The 23587-nt window shown below is 38.8% G+C and overlaps 1 protein-coding gene across 3 annotated transcripts in view; it reads left to right on the top strand.

The window, feature by feature from the left end:
* EYA4 (eyes absent homolog 4 (Drosophila)) overlaps positions 1-23587 on the top strand; it is an 82053-nt gene that overhangs the window by 18026 nt on the left and 40440 nt on the right. For all 3 annotated transcript variants that reach the window (XM_006884974.1, XM_006884976.1, XM_006884975.1), the window contains exons 7-8: positions 5654-5787; positions 10588-10671. In XM_006884974.1, the coding sequence (XP_006885036.1) occupies positions 5654-5787; positions 10588-10671 (218 nt within the window). The remainder of the gene's footprint in view (positions 1-5653; positions 5788-10587; positions 10672-23587) is intronic.

The raw sequence follows: 23587 nt of genomic DNA, 5'->3' as shown, positions 1-23587 counted from the left end.
GTATTTATAAATAAGAAGGCTGCACATTTTTCACATATCCATTGGTTGCTAATGCTGGTAATGATTTGACATAATGTTTCAATTTTAATACTTATTAGTGAGTTTAAAGAAGTTATTTCTACACCCAACTACTTTATTTTCTCAACTTAAATCATGTTAGCAAACATATCTGCAACTTGAAAGAATTCTGAGGCTTTAAGTGAGGTAATTTAAGTTTGGTTTTTGACTTTTCAGATCTGGCATACATCCAAAAAGCAAATAAGTCTGTAACTGTGGAATGTTTCTTTATTATTGATGAAACCTGATGTACTTCATTTAAGGGCAGGAAGGATATTTGTCGTTGACTCCATTACAGAGTCAGATGAGAGAGCGAACAATTAAATCTACAGGGTTGTGTTGTTTTTTTTTCCTGATGAAACGTTCACTGTCGAGTTCTCCCATTTTTAAAATAAAAACATGCCTCATGTTCAATAAGAGACAGCTGGATCTCTGATTTAGAGATAAACGTAATGAAATAAAGTTGAATCTAAATATCTAAAGCTTACAAGATACAGTTATTCGTTACTGTGCTGATTAAAGGATAATTATTCAGTCTTGTACTGTGCTGGCCCAAGAATAAAAACCCAAGGCAATTGGTAGTGACTGATGTTTTTTGGTTACTGCAAATAACATTTCATTATTTACCTTACTCTAGATAGTTTGACAGTGGATTCAAGGAAATACTACTGTGCTGATTAAGAACAGACATTTTATAAAGATCTTGGAATTTTTTCCTAAAATTTATCTTAGTTATGTATTTTTGATTGGCATTCAAAAAAGTTGGAGGACTGATTAGCATATTTAGATTAGTGATGCAAAACAAGACCTCCCTTTTGAATATCTTAAACATCTCTAAAATTAAAATAGTAATTTGTAACCATATTATCCTTTGCCATGAGACGTCAGCAAATATTATAATGCATTCGCTAATTGGTGTAGGAGGGTTTCAGAAAGTAAATGATAGAATGAGATCATTCACACTCTGAAAAGAAGCCAGTTTCTCAGACAGAAAACATACATAATCTTTTTAAAAGTGCAGTCCCACAGCACTTCATATAAAGGGTGCAAAATGCGAACTCATCTAATTAAGTTTAACAAGAGGAATTGAATTGAACGGACAGAAAGTCCATATTTAACTTTTGTGCCAAGTTCTGTAGTTTTAATTTTTATTTTGGTTGGGGTGGTGGAGCAGTGGTTGCTGCTTGTTCTACTACCCACAATTACCTTAGTTGAAATTTGGCAGAGAGATTGGAATTACCAGTTTTCTCCTTTAGAAAAAGTGACAACAAAATGACAAGTGAATGCTGATCCAAACTCCAAGTCTTTATACTTTATCAGAAGAAAAGGATGGTGTTGTTGATGTTCTTAGATGCTGTTGAGTATAGTATGATTCACAGTGACTTATGAACAATAGACCTAAACCCTTACCTATATGCTCCGTCCTCATCATCTCCACCAAACTGAAGCTCATAGCTGCAAGTCACTGTGTCATCCTCTCTTCCACCATCCCTCCATTTTTCCAAGCATGATGTTCTTTTGTAGGGAGTAGTCTCTCCTTACAACATGTCCAAAATATGAGAGATGAGCTTTGTCATCCAAAGAGTATTCTGGCTGCTCTTTCTCCAACTTATCTCTATTTTTTTTTGGCAGTCTATGAGACATACTCTTCTCCAACAACACAGCTCAGAGCTGTCAGTTCTTCTTCTGTCATCATATTCCTTGTCCTGCTCTCAGAGATGTGGCAAGTGATTGAAAAGACCATAGCCTGAATCAGGCACACGTTAGTCTTCAAACTGACATCATTACTCCTAAATAATTTTTAGAGGTGCCTGATGGTGTACCAAAATGTACAGTAGGTCAAGTACAAGTCCACTGTTCAAGAGCCCAAATATGTAATGTGTCTTCTATAGGGCATGCTCCCTTGCTTCTATGAAACTCTTTCTGCAAATCTCTAAGTTTTGATCTAACAAGAATTGCATAAAGTCATTGTGATATTTTTATAGATTAGCAGATGCAGATATATACTTACCCTCTTTGCTAATTTGAGGATATGTTGCTGATTACAGGAGGAAAAAAGAATGGCTAGTGGTTACAGCAAATGTTCTGGAATTATACTAGCATTGTTGTTTATGAGTAATTTGAACTTCTAGTAAATTAACTAAATACCACACATCTCCAGGTTTTCCATTGCTATGCAGAGGTAGGTAATAAAGAACTCTTTTGGGGGGTTAGAATAAATTTGAAGTCAGATATATATGTGAAAGATGCAATACAGTAAGATCTTTGATAAATGAATAATGAGAAGACAAGGCAGCTTCTGAAATGATCAGACAGAATAAACACTCCTTTCATAACAGGTTATCAAATGAACAAGCAGCGTACAAAAAAATATTCTGTAACATGATTCATCAATAAAAGTAGTAAAATTAGTGGTGTTCCCATCCATCCACCACACCTCTACAATAAGGAAAAGAGCCTAGAACTCCTTGCTGATAAAAGAATCCATTGACATAACTACTTTACCAAAAGGCACGTGTGTCCTAAAGATTAGTATGGCCTAGTCTCTGCTCAAACACTCTACTTGGTACGTGCATCCAATGTTGTTGTTGTTGTTATGTGCTGTCGAGTCTCTTGTGACTCATAGCGACCCTATGTACAACAGCCCTAAACTCTGCTCTGCCTTGTGCCAATCGCACTGTCTCTGACACTCCCACCCCGATTACCCCAGTCACCGAATCAATCCACCTCATAAAGGGCCTTTCCCTCCTGCGCTGTCCCTCCACCCTACCAAGCATGATGTCCTTCTCCAAGGACCAGTCTCTTCTTACAGTATGTCCAAAGTATGTTAGACGGAGCCTCAGAATCCTTACCTCCAAAGTGCCACCCAGTTTAACTCTTTCCAGGATGAATCTGTTTGTTTTCCTAGCAGTCCATGGTACTCTCGGTACTCTCAATACTCTTCTCTAGCACTGCAGCTCAAAGGCATTAATTCTCTTTCTGTCCTCTTTGGTCATTGTCCAACTCTCTGATGCATAGCAAGTGATTGCAAAGACCATGGCCTGTATCAGACGCACCTTAGTCTCCAGAGAGACACCATTGCTCTTCAGCACTTTGGAGAGGTCCCTAACAGCAGACTTTCCCATGGCAATGTGCCCTTTTTTTTTAAAATTTTTTTTTGTTTGGTTTTTTTTTTTTTTTTTGGCAATGTGCCTTTTAATTTCCTGGCTACTGGTGCCAAGAGTGTCCACTGTGGAGCCAAGCAAACTAAAGCTGTGAAAATTCTCAATCTCTTCACCATCCATCCTGATGCTGCCAATTGGTCCAGTGGTGAGAATCTTTGTCTTCTTGACATTGAGCCTCAATCCATATTGGGGGCTATAGTCCTTGACCCTCTGCAGCAGGTGCTTCAGGTTCTCCTCAGTTTCAGCAAGCAGGGTTGTATCATCTGCATAATACAGATTGTTGATAGATTGTGCACCAATCTTGACCCCACATTTCTCCTCATAGAGCCCATCCTTCCAGATAATCTGCTCTGCATACAGGTTGAAAAGGTATGGAGACAGGATGCATCCCTGGCGTACACCCTTCCCAATTTTGAACCATGCAGTGTTCCCATGCTCTGTTCTGATGACTGCCTCCTGGCCCAAGTATAGGTTCACATTAGAATGATCAAGTGTTCTGGGATTCCCATTCTTCTCAGAGTCAGCCACAGTTTGTTATGATCCACACAGTCAATAGTATGTTTTATTTATGTCTCACAATAATTATAAAACAAAATGTTTTCTTTTACCCATGTTTCAATGACACCATTCTTGGAACAATAGTGTGCCAGCAAGAGAGAAGACGACTTTTAGTGAGATGGTTGTGACAATGGGTGTAGGCATAGTGATTGTAGTAATGGGCTGTGGCACAGCAGGCATGGTGAGCATGACATCTGATTGGGCAGGACTTCATGGTGAGCATGGCATCCGATTGGGCAGGGCTTTGCTCTTTTGTCCATAGGGTCACAAAGAGTCAGAGCCTGTCCAGCAGCACCTGACACCATTACAGTGTTTTCACATACAAAGAAGCCGACTGAGGAGTTTGTGTAAAACAATTACACCCTAACCCAATCTGTCTCTACCTTTGGTTATCTATATTTTACTATTGCTATGGTTTTCCTAACAATCTCTCTTACAAACTTGTCCACTGCACAGTGCTCTCTATCTGATAGAGTTGCTTTCAGTATGTCAGTCCTGTAGGTATCCATGGGACATGCAGAAATGATCTGGAAAAAAAGTGAAATTTGTGTTATTTTGGGATTGTAAGTTTATGGATTATAACATACAGGGCCATGGGCAGATGAGAGGGATGGGTGCCCACATTGTGTGATATGAGAAGGAGGAGGAGCAAACAGTGGGATTCTGTTAAAAACAAATGTGTAAGGAATGAGAGAAAAAAATGAGTCCACAAATCTTAAGAGTGAGATGGATTGAGGAGGATTTAGAACTAGTAGAATACTGGGTTTCTTTGCCAAATACTAGTTCCAAAGAGGGAATGCTTAGCAGGATCAAACAACACCAAGGCTTTGGGAAGATAAAGGTTAACTCCCACTATAAATGAATTAGGCAGATATGGAAGACAAACGTGCTGTCCTATATTCTAAATTTTTACCCACCGACCTTGTGTAACTGTTGAGCTCTTGTAATATAGCTAGTACTGATTGAGATATTCTCAAATTGTAAAATGCATATTGGGTTTAAAAGACAGTGTTAAAAAAAGAATATGAAAATCTCAGTCATCATTTTTATACTGAATATGTGTTGAAATACTCTTTAGTTAGGCTTAATCAAAATACATTAATAAAGTTAAATCTTTGTATCCTTTTTCCTTTTTAATGTAGTTAATAGAAAATTTTAAATTATGAATGTGGTCACCAATTGTCTCCAATTATATTTCTCTTGGACAATACTTATGTGAATTATTTTTAAAAAAATACATTTTAAGGAAAAGGAAGATAGTTGGGGGACATTGGAGAAAGGAGAGGAAATTTTTGAAATCTTCTTTATGGTCTCTGGAAAGGAAGAGGAGGAAGGAAAGAGAGAAGATTTGAGCCGTGGAGCGCAGTCTACTGGGAGATGGGCTTGAGAATCAAGTTTGCAGGTGGAGAAATGGGACTGATCTGAAAAATGCATAACATTTTCTGAATTCTGACCAAAGGAATTGAGGATAGACTTAAATGCAAATAAATATGTAGGTGGTGTCAACACAGGAAGCAGAAGGGATATGGATTATTAAAAATGCCATGCTTAATTCATTATTTGGATTAAAACCAGGAGTGGGGTTGATGACTTCAGTGGGGCCACCCAGTCTCTGAAGTTTCTGCTTGTTCAGCTATAATTCGTAGAGGTGAACTAGACTGTCTCACAAATACCTCTATGCCAAATATTTGATGACTTTTTCTTAATTGTAAATTTTTTTTCTCAAGTTAGCATCTTGTGTATTTGTGTTATAAATATTTTGGATCATAAGGTGATTCTTATTTTATAGGAATTCATGAAGTTCAATATTAATGAGTTACCTAATCTGACAATAAAGGACTGTTTCTGACACATGTCTTCATAATTTTCAGGAGAGTTTGATACAGTGCAGAGTCCCTCCACACCCATCAAAGACCTTGATGATAGAGCCTGTCGGAGTTCTGGGTCAAAGTCCCGAGGACGAGGCCGGAAAAACAACCCCTCACCACCACCCGACAGTGACCTGGAGGTATACCAGCTTATCCTTAAAGTACTATTCTTGCAGAATAATTTATTCTATACCTTGTACTTTCATAAAATCTTTTAAAAAAAAAAAAAAGAATATATCATGAACTGAATGCTGCTAATCCACAGTAGACCTCTCTGGTAGCCTAGTGATAAGAAGTTATTCTGCCAACACAAAGGTTGACAGTTCAAATCTATGAGCAGCTTTCTGAAAGAAAAAGAGGCAATCTCTTCTTGTGTGATATAAAATTCTCAAAACTTGCTTGGAGGGTCAATTCTGAGTCAGTTCAGACTTGATGACACATAACAACAATATCAACTTTATAGAGGGCAGTCTGTTGTTGTTGTTATGTGCCATCAAGTCGTTTGCGACTCATAGTGACCCTATGTACAAGAGCTCTAAATGCTGCTCTATCCTGTGCCAACCTCGCCGTCTCAAACACACTCATTTCCCACCACTCCACTCACAGAATCGATCCATCTCATTGAGGGTCTTCCTCTTCTGCGCCGTCCCTCCTCTCTCCCAAACATGATGTCCCTCTCCAAGGACCAGTCCCTCCTTGGAACATGCTCAAAGTATGTCAGACAAAGCTTCAGAATCCTTGACTCCAGGGAACATTCTGTCTTCACCCTCTCCAGGACGAGCCTGTTTGTTCTCCTAGCAGTCTATGGTATATTCAATACTCCTCTGCAACACCACAACTCAAAGGCATCAATTCTTTTTCTGTCATCCCTATTCACTGTCCAACTCTCTGATGCATAGCACGTAATTGCAAAGACCATAGCCTGGATCAGGCACAACTCTGAAATTGGATACTTCTTTCATTTTATTTGATAGAATTAAAGACAATTAAAAAATACTTCTTTCCAAAATCTAAGCATTAGGTGATTGGATTTTTCAATCCAAACTATCACAAATAAAACAGCAATTTTAAAAACAAAGCCACTAACGAGAGGAATTTATTTTGAGAAATAAAATTTCTATTTGGTGGTACTAAAGTAACAGCACTCTTGGCACCAGCAGTCAGGAAATCAAAAGATGAGTTGCATTAGGAAAGACTATTGTCAGGGACCTCTTCAGGGTATTGAAGAGCAACTATGTTGGTCTGGAGAATAAGAGGAGCCTGATATATGCCATGGTCTTCACAATCACTTGCTATGCATCAGAGAGCTGGACAATGACTAAGGATTATAGAAGAAGAATCAATGCCTTTGAGTTGTGGTGCTGGAGAAGAGTTTTGAACATACTGTGGACTGCCAGGAGAACAAACAGGTCAGTTGTGGAGAGGGTAAAACCAAGCTGGTCTCTGGAGGCAAGGATTTTGAAGCTCTGTCTTACATACTTTGGGCAAGTGGCCAAGAGGGACCAGTCCTTTGAGATGAACATCATGCTTGGAAGGGTGGAAGGACAGCACAGGAGAGGAAGACCCCGGATGAGATGTATTGACTCAGTCACTGTGGAGAAATGGGATTAGGTCTTTCGGAGATGATGAGATTGGCTCAGGGTAAAGAAGGGTTCAGAGCTGTTGTACATAGGGCCACTATGAGACACAGGCAACTTGATGGCACAAAATAAGAACAAAGTGATATGATATCCTGGTAGCATCATCAATAGAGAGTTGCACTGCTAATTCAGAAGAAGTACCTTTTTATGGGTTTGGCTCGCCCAGTGGCTCCATGGAAGAAAGGTGAGCAGTCTCCTCCTGTGCAGTTTACAGCCTCTGGAAATTTGCTGAAGGGTCAGCTCTGAGTTTGCTCTGAATCTAAGGCAATGACTTAAAGTAATAAAAGACATTTATATGGCTGAGTAGAGTTTAAAAGATAAAATAAATCCATGTGGGAAAGAAAAGTCATCGTAAAATAAAGAGAATTCTTCAGTCACTTAGCATGCAGCTTGAAATTTTTGTATGTGGGAGGAAGCTCAGGTTATGACATTCTTTCCCATTTGTGAGCTCATTCATGCCAAAACCTCATTGATAAAAAAACCCCCCAAAAAACAAAAACCATCAAGAGACGCAATTAATTCTTAATCAGATATGTAGTTTCTCACACAACTGCATGCGTCAGTTAAGTAAAATAATAATTATCCAGATTTAGTAAAACAAAGTAATTTTATGAGACACAATATCTGTTTTGACTCACACTCGGCCTCTTGGCCTACTTTGGACTGCTGAAGAGGAATGTGGCAGCACTTATAGAGAGAGACTCATCAATAAACTGCATTATGCAAACGACACAACTTTACTTGCTGAAAGTGAGGATTTGGAGCACTTGTTGCAGAAGATTAAGGAATATAGCCTTCAGTATGGATTGTGTCTCAATGTCAAGAAAACAAAGAATCTTACCACTGGTCTAATAGGCAGTGTCATGATGGATGAAAAGGTGATTGAAATTGTCAACAGCTGCATTATTCTTGGATCCACAATTAATACCCTTGGTACAAGCAGTCAGAAAATAAGGAGATGCATTCCACTGGGAAAATCTGCAGTTAGGAGCCTTTTCAAATTATTGAGAAGTAGTGATGTCAGTTTGAGTAATAAGGAACATCTGATTCACACTATGGTCTTTCCAAGAACTAGCTATGCATCCAAGACCTGGACAATTAATAAGGATGACAGCAAAAGAATTAATACCCTTGAGCTGTGGTGTTGGAGAAGAGCACTGAACATTCCATGGATGACAAAGAAAATGAATAGCTGTGGCTTGGAGAGGGTGAGGCTGGAGTGCTCTTTGGAGGCAAAAATGATGAGGCTTTACCTGCTAGGAGGCACTGTTCTTTGGAGAGGGACGTGATGATGTTGGGAAGGGTGGAGGGTCCGCTTGGCAAAGGAGAGGAAGACCCTTCACCTTGTGAATTTATAAGGTGACTGCTGCGATGGGCTTTTGTGTGTCAAGAAGTGTGAGGATGGCGCAGGACAGAACTGGGTTCAGCTCTTTTGTTCATAGGGTCGCTATGAGTCGTACTCGACTTGATGGCACCTAACAACAACAATACCCATTAGCTGATCAATAGCAACAAAATACATGTCTTTAGGAAGCGAGACAGGTGATACAAACTGATAACACAGGCTGAAGAGTTAAGAGGACTCGGAGCTCTGCTAGAATAGTGTACTATTAGGTTATGTACTAACTAAACAGCCACCTTCTCTGGCAGTTTAAATCCACCAGCAGTTTCAAAGAAGCAACATCAGTTGTTTTTTTCCTGATGAAATTTAAATCCTTGATATCCCAGTGGAAGATTGCTATGATTCAGGATCAACTATAATGTGGATTTTTTTTTAGGGAGATTTGGAGATTAGACTTCTAGGAGCATATATTTATTCCAAGGGCTGCACCCGTCCCATATCCAGGCCCTCATTTCCTCACCTTCCAGATTCTTTACTGCAGTGAGAACTCTGTAATTTGTATGAAATCTCTTCTCTTAATTTTGAAATACTAAACTGTGTTAGTCCAGATCTTTCAAGACCCTGTGCAGGCTAAACCATACATCCGATAGTTTAATCTGATCTAAAGGTTTATTTGGGCAAGGAGTTTGAGAAGTTTTTATTTTTTTAAAAAAACAACAACTCTATATTTTTAGTCTAATTATTCACTGTTATAAATGTAATGAATCCATAAAGATAGAACTTTATAGTATCAAGAATTTCAAACATAAGTCTATCATTATATTTAAATATGGATCAAAATCAGAAAGGGAGGGCTTCAGGGATGCATCCTGTCCTCATATCTTTTCAGACTATATGCAGAACAGGTAATACAGGAGGCTGGGCTTTATGAGGAGGGATGTACCATCAGGATTAGAGGAAGACAACCTATGTTATGAAGATGACACAATCTTGCTTACTGAAACCAAGGAGGACCTGAAGTGCTTGCTTCAGAAGATCAAGGACTATAGTCTTGAATATTAATTGAAACTCAACATCAAGAAGACAAAGATTCTCACCACTGGGACAATTGGTAGCAAATTGATAGATGGAGAGGAGATTGAGATTAACAGTTACAGCTTGCTTGGCTCCACAGTTAACAATCTCGGCACCAATAGTCAGGAAATCAAAGACAAATTGCATTAGGTAAATCTGTCAGGGACATTTCAAAGTACTGAGAAGCCACGATGTCAGTCTAGAGACTAAGGTATGCCTGATCCAGGATATGATCTTAGTGATTACTTGTTATGCATTGGAGAGCTGGATAATAACTAAGGCTGATAGAAGAACTGATGCCTTTGAGTTGTTGTGCTGGAGAAAAGTCCTGAACATACCGTGGACCACCAAGAACAAAGAGGTCTGTCTTGGAGAAGGTGATACCAAGTTTCTCCTTGGAAGCTAGGATTTTGAAGATCCATCTTACATACGTTGGTGCTCAGGAGGGACTGGTTCTTAGACATCATGCTTGGAAGGCAGGAGGGACATTGCAGGAGAGGAAGACCCTGAATGAGATGGATTGATAACGGTAACTGGGGCAATTAGGGTAGATGTGTCAGAGTCAGTGAGCCTGGCTTAGGACAGGAGAGGGTTCAGAGCTGTTTTATATAGGATCACTGGTGACTCAATGGCACATAACAACAACAACAAGAACAGTTTTTATAATGATTTGCAAGTCTTTTAAGCTGATCATTATTTCTTTTCAGGTTTTACAATTGCTAAATTAAATATGTGAAGGAAAAATCCTAGTGCTTTAGTATTTTTTGCTGTAAATTTATTTTAGGGTTTTGTCCCACTGTGAAGCAAGATATTCTCTATCTTTAAAGAGATTTCTGTTCCTTAAAACTTGGTAATTGTTTGTTATTTATCTTCTGTGTCTGCAGCGTGTGTTTGTCTGGGACCTGGATGAAACCATCATTGTTTTTCACTCACTTCTCACAGGGTCTTATGCACAAAAGTATGGCAAGGTAAGCAATCACATTTTAATACCAGATATCTTAACAGAACGTGATTTTAACCAACCTCCTAACCAAGGGGGACATAAAAATATTTTTAAAGTGTGTTTAGTAAAGTTTGTTCATTCTTCTCTTGACTGTTTCTAGCGCTTTACTGCTTATTCATGTGCACAATCAGATTTTAGACAAGTAATTAGAATATGAGTTTTTTTTCCTCTATCCTAATTCTGCAGTAAGGCCAAAACTTTTTAGTCTAACATAATTATTTTAGGAAAAATATGTTTGAAAATGTAAGTGGAGATTATAACATTATTGTTGTTGTTGTTGTTGTTGTGGGCCATCAACTTGGAACTAACCCATAGCAGACCCTCTAGAGCGTTTTCAGAGGCTGAAAAGCACAGGGGAGGAAATTGTCCATCCTTCTCCAACAGAACAGCTGGTGGATTCACATTGCTTACCTATGAGATTGCAGAACCGTTTCTTACCACCACGCCACCAAAAACATTTAAGACTCATGTATATCATCTGCTAAGGGCACTTTAAGAAACTTACTTTTACACCCAATATGTCTCTAGTAGAATGCTGTTTGAAATACACAGTTCTTTTATCTGGAAATCTTTGAATTTATGAATAAACAATGTTTATGACTTGTAAAGTGGTAAACATCTACTTGAAATAATATTCTACTCATAAATACACACATACACACACACTCTCATATTTAGAGTCACATGGAATTATTACTTACCATACTTTCTTGTTTTGCCTTTGTTTTCACAATTAACTTCTTATTCTGGCATTGTGTAATGCGATTGCTTTTTACAAATTGTGATACATTTAAATTGGTCTTTCCTCCAGAGATCATTTTTTCTGTAGCCTAGTTTCTAAGTACATTTCAGAACTCCTTGTCCTGTCTTTAATTACCATATTCAAATTTTTTGATATCTTATATTTTAACATCAAGAAGACAAAGGTCCTTACCACGGGGCCAGTGGACACCATCATGATAGATGGAGAAAGGATTGAAATAGTTAACGATTTCATCTTGCTTGGATTCACCCTTGGTACCAGCAGTCAAGAGAAACAGAGATGTATTGCTTTGGGCAGGTCCACTGTCAAGGATCTCTCCAAGGTACTGCAGAGGAGTAATGTCAGTTTGAAGACTAAGGTGCGCCTGACTCTTTTCAATCACTTGCTGTTCATCTGAGAGCTGCACGATGAATAATGATGACAGAAGAATAATTGATGCATTTGAGTTATAATGTTGGAGAAGAGTACTGAATATCCTATAGACATCCAAAAGAATGAATAGGTATGTATTGGAAAAGGTGCAGCAGGAGTGTTCCTTCGAGGCAAGGATCACAAAGCTTCATCTCTCATACTTTGGACAAGATGCTAGGTGAGGCTATTCCCTGGAAAAACTATATCATGCTTAGAAGAGTGGAACGTCACTGAAAGAGAGGAAGACTTCAGTCAAGAGAGATTGGTACAGTGACTACAGTAATGGCTTCAAATGTATCAGAGACGGTGAGGATGGCACAGGATAGGATGAAATTCATGGCTGTCGTTCACAGGGCCGCTATGAGTTTTATTCAACTTGACAGCACCTAACAGCAACAATAATATTTAAACTGCTTATTTTACATATCACAATTACAAGTTTCTCTGTTTCATAACTATGAATGTATACATTTGATTGTATCTAGTGTCAGTTTAATATATTGTCTTTAGTAATTATGTAAACAGTTATCTTAAAATAAATGATGAACTGGGGTAATAAATCACATCAGGAATTATCTCTGAATCATATGCTTGGTGAATCTGCATTTCTACTTTTAAAAAGATTATACTTAATTACATACAAAATTGCATACATTGCATCTTACAAATTCCTTCAGTCACGTTGTGTTTCATGCAATTATTCTATACATTGCATTATATAAAATTAATAACTATTAAAAAATTAATCATGATTGACCTGTATGGCTAGGCAAGGCTATTCCTTGGAAAAGATCATCATGATTGGAAACATGGAGGGTCAGTGAAGGAGAGGAAGACCCCAAATGAGACGGAGTGACACTGTGACTTCAGGGATGAGCTCTAGTGTATCAGAGAGAATGAGGATGCCAGAGGATAGGACAGGTTTCAGAATAGCTGTTCATGGTGTCACACTCAACTTGTCAGCACCTAACAACAACACCCAAGAGAACAAATAGGTCTTTCCTAGAAAGAGTGAAACCTGATTAATCCTTGGAGGCAAAGATTTTGACCTCTTTCTCATATACTTTGGGCATGTTATCAAGAGGGACCAGTCCTTGGAGAAGGACATCATGCTTAAAAGGATATAGGGTCAGTGCAGAATAAGAAGACCCTGGATAAGATGGGTTGACACAGTGACTTTGGCAATGAGGTCAGGTGTGTCAGAGTGGTGAGTTTGGCTCAAGATAGAGCAAGGCTCAAAGCCATTGCTTATTAATTCACTACGAGTCCTACTTGACTTAACAACACATTACAACATAAATAGATCTGGAATGACACCCAGAGTTGATGATAATGCTGTATACAATGTAAAACATTGCCAGAATATAATCTAAAGCATTTCTGCTGAATAGCATTGGTGTATCATGAGTTTTTGTTGTTGTTATGTGTCGTCCAGTCACCTGTGATTCATAGAGACTCTATGTACAAAAGCTCTGAACCCTGCTCTGTTCTGAGCCAACATCACTATCTCTGACACACCTACCCTCATTACCCCAGTCACTGAGTTAATCCATCTCTTCAGGGGTCTTCCTCTCTTGTGCTGTCCCTCCACCCACTCAACCATGATATCTCTCTCCAAGGACTGGTTCCTCCTTGAAACATGCCCCAAAAATGTCAAACAGAGCTTCAGAATCCTTGCCTTCAAGGAAGAGCCTGATTTCACCCTCTTAAGGATGAATGTGTTTACTCGCTTAGCAATCTAGGGTTTATTCAACACTCTTCTCCAGCACCACAGCCGAAAGGCATCAATTTCCCTTCTATCATCTGTAGTCATTGTCCAGTTTTCTGATGCATAGTACATAATTGTAAAGAACATGGCCTGAATCACGTGCACCTTAGTGTCCAGGCTGATATCATTGCTCTTCAGTATTCTGGAGATGTCCCTGACAGCAGACTTAACCAGTTCAGTTTGTCTTTTGATTTCCTGGCTGCTAGTACTAAGAGTGTTGATTGTGGAGCCAAGCAAACTGAAGGTGTTAACAATCTCAATCTCTTCACTGTCTATCATGATACTGCCAGTTGATCCAGTAGTAAGAGTCTTTGTTTTCTGGATGTTGAGCTTCAATCCACAAAGAAGGCTACAGTCCTTGACCTTCTGCAGCAAGTGCTTCAGGTCCTACTCAGTTTCAGCAAGCAACATTATTTCACCTGCATAATGTTTGTTGTTGATGAATCTTCCTCACATTCCTCCTTGTAGAGCCCAGCCTCCCAGATGATCTATTCTGCATATAGATTTAAAAGATATGGAGTTAGGACATATCCTAGCATATAATCTTCCTGATTTTGAATCATGAAGTATTTCCTGTCTCTGTTCTGATGACTACCTCTTGATTCAAGTATAGGTTTCATATAAGCATAATCAAGTGTTCTAGGATTCCTATTCTTCTCAGAGTCAGCCACAGTTTGTTGTGATCCACACTGTCAAATGCCTTTGCATAGTCAATGAAACACAGACATTCCTCTGTTACCCTTTGCTTTCAGCCAAGATCTAACATCAGCTATAATATCTCTAGTATCGTGATCTCTTCTAAACCAAGCCTACACTTCTGGCAGTTCTCAGTTTATGTGCTGTTTCAGTAATTTTTGGATAATTTTCAGCTAAATCTTGCCTGCATGTGATATTAATGATATTGTTTCATCATAATTTCTGTACTCTGTTGGGTCACCTTTCTTTGGAATGTGAACAAATATAGATCTCTTCCAGTCAGTTGACCAGGTGGTTGTCCTCCAGATTTCTTGGCACAATTTGTTAAGCACATTGAGGACAGCAAATGTTTGTTGAAATATGTCAGTTGGTATACCATCAATTCCTGCCTTGTTTATTGCCAGTTCCTTCACAGCAGCTTGAACTTCTTCACCACCACAGGCTCTTGCTCATATATTGCTTCATGAAATTTTTCTGTGTCAGCCAATTCTTTTTGGTACAAAAAGTCCGTATACTCCTTACATATTTTGATGATTCCTGGATCATTTAATATTCTGCCCAAAGCATTCTTAAGTATTGCAACTTGAGGCTTGAGTAATACATTTTTTGAACTGATTATAATATTTATGTGAAGCAAAGCTCTGTATTAAATATATGTTTAACATAAACAGTCTAACTTGAAAACCTGGATCCAAATAAACTTACATTAAATAATCCTATTTAGAGGCTAGACCTAAATGTTGTTGTTATGTGCCATCAAGTCACTTGCAACTCATAGCGACCCTATGTACAACAGCCCTAAACTCTGTTTTGTTCTGTGCCAATCACACTGTCTCTGACACTCCCATCCTAATTACCCCAGTCACTGAATCAATCCACCTCATAGAGGACCTTCCCCTCCTGCACTGTCCCTCCACCTTCCCAAGCATGATGTCCCTCTCCAAGGACCAGTCTCTCCTCACAACATGTCCAAAGTATGTTAGACGGAGCCTCAGAATCCTTGCCTCCAAAGAGCCACCCAGTTTAACCCTTTCCAGAATGAATCTGTTTGTTTTCCTAGCACTCCATGGTACCCTCAATACTCTTCTCCAGCACCACAGCTCAAAGGCATCAATTCTCCTTCTATCCTCCTTGGTCATTGTCCAACTCTCTGATGCATAACAAGTGATAGCGAAGACCGTGGCCTGTATCAGACGCACCTTAGTCTCCAGAGAGACACCATTGCTCTTCAGTGCTTTGGAGAGGTCCCTAATAGCAGACTTTCCCATGGTAATGTGTCTTTTAATTTCTATGATAAATCCATAATGCCACATTAATGGAACACGTCGTGTTTTGGAATTACCTTTGAATTTCTCACATATTTCCTAACTTCCAATAATCTTCCTTTTGTGATAATTTTCACTTTCACAAATAGTAAGATTATTTGGACCCAGTATAATTAAAATGTCACTCTGTACATAGAGAATTTAGTCAACTGTGAAAGGTTATGTAGCAGTAAACCTGCTATTCTGAGTGCTCATACCCTCATTTTAAGGATTGGTATCAGGTGCCATGGGGTTAACTACAGTTGTAGTTAACTGAAATAAACTGTCATCTCTCTGATGGCAGTCTGACACGAAGCACACATTTCTACATAAAATTCCATTAATTTGAAGTATTATCTGCAATGATTTATTCAAACATAAAATAAGGCATTCCTCGTGTTCATTGAAGCTTCAAGCATAGGATATCAAAAGAGTAGAGCAAATTTATGGTGTATGTGCTTAAGTGCTTGGCTGCTAACTGGAACCACCCAGTCACATCTCAAGAAGAATAGCTTACCCATCTTTTTTGAAAAGATGACAGCTATTGAAAACTCAATGGAACATGATTCTGCTCTGAAATATATGTTCTCACCATGTTGTTGATAGATGCTATGTAGTCAATTACGACTCATCTTGAACTTGGGAGCAACAGGTCAGAATTTTGTTCTGTCGTATGCCATCTTCTCAGTCTCCACAATGCTCAGTCATTTATTGTAACAGTAACTGGGTCAATCCATCTCATTGAGGGTTGTCTTCTCTTTTAATGACCCTCCACTGTTCCAAGCATGATGTCTTTTTCCAAGAACTGACCCCTCATGACATTGTACCCACAGTATGAAAAAAAAGTTCATCCTACCTCTAAGGGGCTATGTTGTTTCACTTCTTCCAAGAGACACTTGTTCCTTGGGCAGTCCGTGGGACATCATATACTCTTTGCGAACACCACCATTTAAATATATAAACTCTTCCTCAGTTTTCCTAATTCATTATCCAACTTTCATATGCAAATTAAGCAATAAAAAATACCTTAACTTGGATGAGGCACACCTTAGTGTTTAAACTCACCTTCTGGCTCTTTATCATTTAAATAAGTCCTCGATAGCAAATTTTCCCAGTGCAATGGATCTTTTGATTTCTTCACTCCTGCTACCATAGTAATGGTGATAGATTCAAGAGAAATGAAATCATTGACAGCTTCCATCTTTACTCCATCTTTTGTGTTGTCAATTGATCCAGTAGTGAAGATTTTTATTTTCTTGATATTGTGGTGTAATCCTATTGTAAACCATAATCTGTGATCTTACTCAGTAAGTGATTTAAGCCTTCTTCATTTTACCCAGGCAAAGTTATACTCTCTGCATGGTATAGGTTTTTTGTTGATCAATCTCCCTTCAGTCTTGATTCCATATTTCTTTTCGTACAGTCCCTCCAGTGAGTTTTCAGATGCTGCAACTTGCATGGGAGGGAATTGATCATCTTTCTCATTAGAGCAACTGATGAATTTGAGCTGCCTCTCTTTGAGTTGGTCTTTGGGTTTGCCTCTAGAACTCCTTATGTAGACAAGCTTCTTGAATGATTTGCTCATCATATGACTGGACTAAGTTGGAGAAAGAATCCATCCCTGATGCACACATTTCCTGATTTTAAACCATGTAGCAATCCCATTGTCCATTCCCCAGGACTCTGTCTCAGTCTATGTGTAGGTTTTGAGTGGATCAACATGGGACACCCTGGCTCATCCTGGTCACTGTGACTCAGCTGTTTTTCAGTGTATGAGCAAGTGGAGGAAAGGAAAGCAACCAACATCATTTAGTGCTTATTTATTCAGTTCATCAAAGCATGTTACAGGGTAAGTTGTTCTTATGAAGCCATAGCAGAGAAGGCATACTCTATTTCAGTTACCCTTTAGTTGTCTTGAACTCATGGTGACCTTATGTATAACGCTCATGGTGAAATTATGTATAATATTGAGTGTAATGTGACTCGTTATGTACAATGTTACCATGAGTCTTACTACTGTAGTACCTTTATGATCTTTAAGCTATTTAACTCCATGATTCTAGCCTGTATGAATCCATCTCATTGAGTTTTTACTTCATTTTCATTGGCCAAATATGATATTCTTTTCTACTAATTGGAATTTTCCCCGTGATGTGAGTAAATTAACTTAACCAAAGTCTTGCCATCTGTGCTTACAAGGAACCTTCTGATTGTGTTTCTCCTTGGACCGATTTGTTTTTCTAGCAGCCCACAGTATTCCTTGCTAGCATCACAGATTGAACCTACTAGTTCTTATTCTGTCCTTTTTCTGTTATCCAACTTTTGCGTGCATATGCAATGATTGAGTCAGATGTACCTTAGTTATCTAAAACCTTGGACATCTTTGTGATAAAGAGGGGTTTTTTAAACCACAGATTTGCCTGAAACAGTACATTGTGTGATTATTTATTTTTACTGTTTCTGTGAGTATTGATTGTTGATTCACAAAGAATTAAATTTCAATAAATAGCAAAATATATGTAGTGACACAAGTCAGGGGACACGTGGACAGTTAATACCAGAGCCCATTTTCTTTCTGCTACAGCACAATAATGATGATGATGATAGATAGAGAGATAGATAAGATAATTACTACAACATGAAAATGGTTCTTCATAAGTGTTATTTTTGAAAAATGGGTGATAGTTCCTGAAAGGACTAAAGACATTTATTTAGTGAGGTGCTGTGCAGGTGTGAATTCCCCTTAAGACTGGAGTAACTTTTCCTTTTTGCAGACAGTGGAGGTCAGGTAACCTAGTGGGTAAGGAGTTGTACTGCCAAGCCAAAGGCAAGTGATTAAAATCCACTTCCAGCTGTGCCGTAGGAGAAAGATGAGCAGCCTCTTCCTGTGCTGTTTACAGCCACTAAGGACCCACTGGAGGGTCAGTTTCAACTGGACAGCAATGAGTCTTACTCTTTTTCTCATATAATTGGGATTCCCCCCCATTAATTGATTTAAAATATCAAAGACAGCCAATTAAATAGTGTTACAGGCAATAACAAGTACTGGTGGTGGCACAACATATGAGAAAATGCAAGCATGCTTTTGGAAGATATGTTGTTGTTAGGTTCTGACTCTTACAGACCTGAACCTCACCCTATCTTCTGCCAACCTCACAATCTCTGACATACTTGAGCCAGTGGTGTAATCATCGTATCAATCCATCAGATTGATGGCCTTCCTCTCCTCCATCATTCCCCCATCTTTACAAACATGATTTGGCTTCTCCAAGAAATTGGGAACTCGTCTTACTAGTACAACATCTGACAGACAAGTGTTGTACCCAAACCAGCAATTGATAGGCAAGTAAACATATACTCACCTAAACTATTAAAAATAGCAACATTCAAACGCTCTTCCTCAATTCAAAATCTGACAAATAAATTGGACAATTAAGTGTTGCACTTCTACACCTTCACACCACACCCAGCACATCACCGCCCCTACACAACTCCTAATATGATGGCTCTGACTCCAGGCATTCTTGTCCGTAATCTGAGTGCTCACCAGCGAAGATGGTTTTCCCGAGCTCCAGGGTCCCTGGCATACTTCTGGGTACTGTAACTTCATCTGCCTCTAGACCCTGCTGGGTGCTGCAGCTCCATGTGGCTCCTGGCCTGGCCTGGGAAAAACTCACTCTCATTTCTCAAGCTGAAAGAATTGAAAAACAAATCTAAACCTCAATTGCAATACTGAGAGATTCTATGAAAAAGATACGGGATGATAAAAAAAAAATACCAAAACACTGGCACAACCTTCTTTGCCAAAACTAAAGAGGACCTGAAGTACTTGCTGCCGAAGATCAAAGACTGCAGCCTTCAATATGGATTGCATCACAACATCAAGAAGGAAAGGTTCTCACCACCAGGCCAATAGAGGCAATATCATAATAAGATGGAGAAAGAATTGAGGTTGTTAATGATTTCATCTTGCTTGGATCCTCAATCAGTACTCTTGGCACCAGCAATAGAAAATCAAAAGACGAGTTACATTGTGAAAATTGCTGTCAAGGACGTCTCCAGAGTGTTAAATAGCAAAGATGTCAGTTTAGACATTAAGATGTGCCTGATGGTCTTTTCAGTTGCTTGCTAGGCATGTGAGAACTGGACAATGACTAATGATGACAGAAGAAGAATCAATGTCTTTGAGGTACAGTGCTGGAGAAGAGTATTGGACATACTGTGGACTACCAAAAGAACAAACAGGTCTGTTCTGGAAAGACTGAAACCAGTTTGCTCCTTGAAGGCAAGGATTTTGAAGCAGAGTCCAGTCCTTGGAAAAAGACATTATGCTTGAAATGATAGAGAGTCAGTACCAAAAAGGAACACTCTAGATGAGATAGATTTTGACATGAGATAGATGAGTGGCTGTGACAATGGCATCAAATGTATCAGAGACAGTGCGGTTGCCACTTGATAATTCAAGGTTCAGAACTATTGTTCATAGGATCACTGTGAGGTGTAGTCTACTCAATGGTCCATAAGAACAACAACAATCAATATGCCCAAAGTATGTGAGACGAAGCTTTGCCATCTTTTCCTCTGAGGAGAACTCTGGCCACACCTTCTCCAAGACATAGTTGCTTATTCTCTTAACAGTCCATGGGATATTCAGTGATCTTCTCCAGCCCCACAGTTCAAAGGCATCATTTTTTTTTCTTCTTCTCTAATTCTTATTCACTGTCTAACTCTCAGATGCATTACAGGTGGTTGGAAAGGCTGTGGTCTGAATCAAGTACACCTTACTCTTAAAACTAACATTATTGTTCATTAGTAACTTGGGAGAGGTTTCTGACTACAGACTTACACAGTCAGTGCAATATGTGTCCTCTTCTCCTGACTGCCAGTCCATAAAATTAAATCAGATCACAATATTTATTGAATTATTATTTGCATTTTATAAGAGTCATGAACATCTTGAAAAAGTTTCTTCAAGAAAATTAACCCTATCTCTTAGCCAGATGTACTGCATAGGACTCACATTGACTTCAGCTGTGGAAGGAATTGTTGGAGAAGCTCAGTATCGGCAGTTAGAACATGGCCAGCTGCATGGAAAAACAATGAACTCATGCAATATTATTCTAAATGGGTGACCCTCGAGGACATTATGCTGAGTGAAATATCTCAGTCACAAAAGGACAAATACTGCATGGTGCCACTGTTGTAGAATGAGGCTGACATCAGGGTGGGGGTAAGACTGAGAAAAACTGGATAGATTATGTATACTGAATTGAAGCATTACACACCAATAATTGAAGACCAGATGAGGATACCATCCATGAAGAGAGCAAAAAGCTATTACAAAGACAAAGAAGAAAGAAAAAACCCAAGTGGATGTCAAAAGAGGCTGAAAATTTTACTAGAGCATTGAGAAGTCAAGGCATAGGGAAGAGATTCTGAAGTAAAAGAGCTGAGCAGAAGGTTTCCAAAAGAAGCTCAAGAAAACAAAGCCAAGTACTATGACAGAATGTGCAGAGCTGGAATTGGATAATAAATAGAGAAGAACTTGTGCGGCATATCTAAAGCTAAAAAGACTGAAAAACAAATTTAGAGCTCATTTCAGTACTAAATATAACATGGGCAAACTCTTGAATTATATAGGAAGCATCAAAGAAGATGAAGGGAATACACAGAGTAATTAAAAAAGAATTGGCTGACACTGAAATATTTCAAGAAGAGTCATATGATCAAAGTCAATTGCCATGAAGAAAAAAGTACAAGCTTTGCTGAAGGCATTGGCCAAAAATAAGGCCCCAGTAACCAGCTGACATGTTTCAACTAACAGATACAGCCTTAGAGACCTAGCACCAGTCTATGCCAGGAAATTTGGATGGTAGTATCCTGGCCAACTGACTAGAAGAGATCTATATATATATTTTTTTCCCATTCCAAAGAAAGGTGACCCAACAGAATATCATTTATAGTAAAATATTACTGTTGAAGATCATTAAAAATGTACATAGAGAAGTGTCAGAAGTTCAGGCTGGATTTAGAAGATGCCATGGTGCCAGGGATATAATTGGTGATGTCAGGTGGATCTTGATGGAAAGCAAAGAATACCAGAAGAAAGTCTATGTGCCTTTTTGACTTTTCAAAGACATTTGATTGTGTACATCATAAAAATTAATGGCTAACCTTGAGAAGAGTGGCTATTCCAGAACACTTGATTGCTCATATGAAACTTATGCCTAGATGATGAGGCTGCTGTGTGAATAGAGCAAAGGAACATGGTTTCAAAGTAGAAAGTTATGCATCAGTGTGGTATCCTCTCACCATATCTATTCAGTGTGTATGCTGAGCAAATTATTCAATAAGCTGGACATCATGAAGTAGAAGAATATGGCATCAAGATCAGAGGACAATGCATAAATAACCTACGTTATGTAGATGACACAAACTTGCTTGCTCAATGTAAGGACGACTTGAAACACTTGCTGCAAATAAGTAAAAACACTGCATACTTACTTCACTATGGATCCATCTGAATATCAAGACAACAAAAATTTTCACCACTCGATCCATAGGCAACATCACAATAAATGGAGAAAAGATGGAACAGTCAATTACTTCATCTTATTCAGATCCACAGTCAGCACTCTTGGTACCAGCTGTCAGGAAACATATTGCACCGGTAAAGTCTGCAGTCAAAGACTTCTCAAAAATTATGGAAGAGCAATGATACCAATTTGAGTACTAAGGTGCACCCAAATCAATCCATGGCCTTTTCAATCTCTTGTTACATATCAGTGTGCTGGACAGTGAATAAGGATGACAGAAGAATTGATACCTTTCAACTGTGGTGTTGGAGATGAGTACTGAATATTTTATGGACTTCCAAATGTACAGACAGACATGTCTTAGAGAAGGCGCAGCCAGAGTTCTCCTTGGAGGTAAAGATCACAAAGCCTCTTCTCATATATGTTGGCCATGTTGCTAGGAGACCCTATTCCTTTGAAAGGGACATCATGCTTGGAAAGGTGGAAAGGCAGCAAAAGAGAGGAAGACCTTCAATCAGATGAATTGACACAATGACTGTAGTAACAGACTGAAATGTGTCAGAGATTGTGAAGACAGCACAGGGTAGGACAGGATTCAGCTCTGTTCATAGGGTTTCTATGGGTCATACTCAACATGAAGGCACCTAACAAAAAAAAAAAACCACCAAAAACTTAGCTAGTAAGGCATTAATATTATGTTATATTGATAAATTGCTAACTAAAGGATATTGTTGTTGTTGTTATGTACCATCAAGTCACCTGCGACTCTTAGTGACACTGTGTACAACAGTTCTGAAGCCTGTCCTGTCCTGAACTAGTCTCACTGATTCCTACACAACCTCCCTCTAATGCCCCAGTTACTGTATCAATCCATCTCATATTGGTTTAAGCCTATTTTATGAAGATTGGACTATATGCAGTTCAGAAGAGAGAGAGGAGGCTGGATAGATTGTTCATTAAAAACCATAAATGGAAATACTGAATAAGAGCTTCACAAAGGTTGTATTTATTCAGTAAATAGGTATTTTTTTTTCTTAATTTTAATACAAGTTTACAGAGACTTTGGATTTCCATTGATTAATTGTTGCACTTTTCCCCTGCCCAACCTCCCCCCACCCTCCAGTTCACTCTTCTCTTTGGAAAGTAAAAGAAAAATTCTTTCATTGTTATACAATCCTTCCCCCCAGGTCCACTCCACTATGCAGCCTTCCTTCTGGACTCCTGCCGTGACAATAATACCTAATCATATATCCCTTTTAAACAGTTCTCTCCCTCATCTATTTCAATGCTGTATATATAATTTATACTATCTTTCTCAGTCTCCCTTCAACCCCGATGTCAGTCCCATTTTACAACTATGCAGTATTTGTCCTTTTGTGACTGTGATATTTTGCTCAGCCTGG

The sequence above is a fragment of the Elephantulus edwardii genome, unplaced genomic scaffold (genome assembly GCF_000299155.1).
Source record: "Elephantulus edwardii isolate Elephantulus edwardi_28Jun2011 unplaced genomic scaffold, EleEdw1.0 scaffold00039, whole genome shotgun sequence".
Classification (NCBI taxonomy): Eukaryota; Metazoa; Chordata; class Mammalia; order Macroscelidea; family Macroscelididae; genus Elephantulus; species Elephantulus edwardii.
This window is presented reverse-complemented; position numbering and strand designations above follow the sequence as displayed.